The 2,307-nt window shown below is 36.1% G+C and overlaps 1 protein-coding gene across 1 annotated transcript; it reads right to left on the bottom strand.

Moving 5' to 3' along the window:
* Positions 1-307: 307 nt before the first annotated feature.
* LOC131075221 (putative B3 domain-containing protein Os03g0621600) lies at positions 308-1,174 on the bottom strand. The gene is made up of 3 exons (XM_059208962.1): positions 1,031-1,174; positions 662-941; positions 308-558 (listed from the first exon to the last, which is right to left on the bottom strand). Exons 1-3 carry the CDS (start codon positions 1,172-1,174, stop codon positions 308-310), a joined length of 675 nt encoding a protein of 224 aa, XP_059064945.1.
* Between the last annotated feature and the right edge of the window lie 1,133 nt (positions 1,175-2,307).

Here is a 2,307-nt window from a genome sequence, read left to right as displayed (position 1 = left end):
TGTAAACCCTCTACTTCTAATTTAGATTTGAGAATACATAACTAAAGAAAGTAGAGAATTCGATCTCACTAGCACATGAGGTTGATTTACATTCCACGATTTCAGATCCATTGTACAAAAGGGTTTATCTGATTTGAAAGGAGCAACAGACTCCATTCTCACGTGCTTATGAGAGGATGAATTGCCTGCAATAAAAATTCACTTTATTATTATACCGATCCTACTAAAAAATACAGTTCAAATGCAACTCCATTAGTTAGTTAAAACACTTAAAAATTTAAAAGGCTCTATTGTTTTAGACAAACTTTTACTCACCGAGGAAGGGAGGCATCCTTTTTGTTCTTTGAATTTCAGTCACCGCCTGAAACTCAGGGTTGTCTTTTTCATCAGAATCCAGATCAATCAGCAGTTTACTGTCTGTTTGTTGATTTAAACTACGCTCATTATATTTGATAACCAGTGTACAAGAGGGTTTATCTGATATAAAGGGAGCATCAGATTCCATTGTCCCATGCTTCTCAGATGCGAAAGAATGTCCAGGGTTATGGGATGAATTGCCTGCAACAAAAAATAACTTTATATTATTCCCATTCTGTTCAAAAAATACATTCAAATAACTCGATAAATTAGTTATGGAACTTTAAACAAAACCTTTTCTTACCCTGAAATGAAGATTTGCTTTGTATTCTTTGATTTTTTTCACATGATGTTTTATCGAAAATCTTGACTTTAAAGCATGACTTAGAAATGTATTTAAAAACTAGAAGATCGCCCACTTCCAGCCCATAATAATTTACAAAGTTTATCCAGCCGTGTTGAAGTTCCAACTTTTTGATGGAACGCCATAACCGTACATTGAAGTTCTGCCCATCTGGGCCTTGCAACACCATATGTTCATCTTGGTCATTTATGATCTGGGAAACAAAAGCCCGAGGAATGCGCTGCGGTAAACACAATGAACAATTAGATTTTACAGATTCTTAACAGTATACATGAAATAAAAAGAATAAAATATGTTGTATAGAGTTACCAGTTTCTCTGCAAAATCTCCAAGCATAATTTTGAAGAAAGAAGCAGACCCATCAAAGTATTCTTTCTCACGGTGTTTTTTATAACATTTCTGACTGCATTTTGGGCACGGCATATAGTGCTCTCCCGTTTCTTCTATCTCCATGGCAAATTCAGATGCAAAGCGTATAAGAAGAGAGTGAGAGAGAGTTGGGCACTGAGAGAATGTTAAGTGGAAGTAAAACCACTATCGCATTCCTAAATGAATGAATATACGAAAAGGAAGTTTTGGACAAACTCAACCTGCAGAGAATCTGAAAACAGACAACCTGGAATGTCAAATAGAATAACAACGGTGAGTGAAGAAGAGAACGATGTATTTTATAATGTGTTGCATCATAATCAAGAAATGTGGCGACGTGTTGGCCTTCTAAAGGCTTACAGCATGTGCGCCGCAGGCTTTACAAGCGCATGCATGGATGACACGTGCTCGACTGTAATTTTTTGAGAGTTCATAACGCGAGAAAAATGTATCACTGCCAACATGGAAATTGTTATCTGCCAAATCATTTGGCCGACAAAATTACACGTCTCTTCAATATTTACTCTTTTAGTCCTGAATCTGTTGTGAGTTCTGTGCCCCACTATCATGTAAATTGTGCCCAATTGAGAAATTACAAATGGCAAATGGAAGGAATGGTTTTGCGTTTTGGAAAGCGGGTGAGGAAATATTAATTGGAAGTCACAAGATGAAGATACAAAAGAGTTGTGAACATTAAATTTGAGTACCGAGATAAATGAATCTAAAGCAGCAACGCCCTGCTTCTTAAAAACCACTATGGAGATCCCTCCAATACTTGTTTTTACTCTGCTAAATGTGATAAAAGACCCCAAGTTGTTGTATATTCTGCCATCTATCCTGTAAATTGTGCCCGACTGAGAAGTTCTGCCAGAAAGATTTTTGTTTTGGAAGGCGGGCGACGAAAGATGAATATAGAATAGAGTACCGAGATTGTTTTTGTTCGTAACCACAAGATGAATATAGAATAGAATACTTCTGTACCCACCATTTTTTAAATTGCCTATGGACCACACAAAATGCGACAAGGCCTAAGAGACAGCACAGCTATTGTCCTTGTCTAGTGACATGCCTAACATACAAATCATTCAACATAACATACAATGGGACTTACACTCACTTGTGGAGGAAGCCTAATTAATTTTTTTAAAATAATTATTTTGATGTGTTACTATTTTGTTTTATTTTATATATCATATTTATAAGGGGGATGATCTATA

The sequence above is a fragment of the Cryptomeria japonica genome, chromosome 7 (genome assembly GCF_030272615.1).
Source record: "Cryptomeria japonica chromosome 7, Sugi_1.0, whole genome shotgun sequence".
In the NCBI taxonomy this organism is placed as follows: Eukaryota; Viridiplantae; Streptophyta; class Pinopsida; order Cupressales; family Cupressaceae; genus Cryptomeria; species Cryptomeria japonica.
This window is presented reverse-complemented; position numbering and strand designations above follow the sequence as displayed.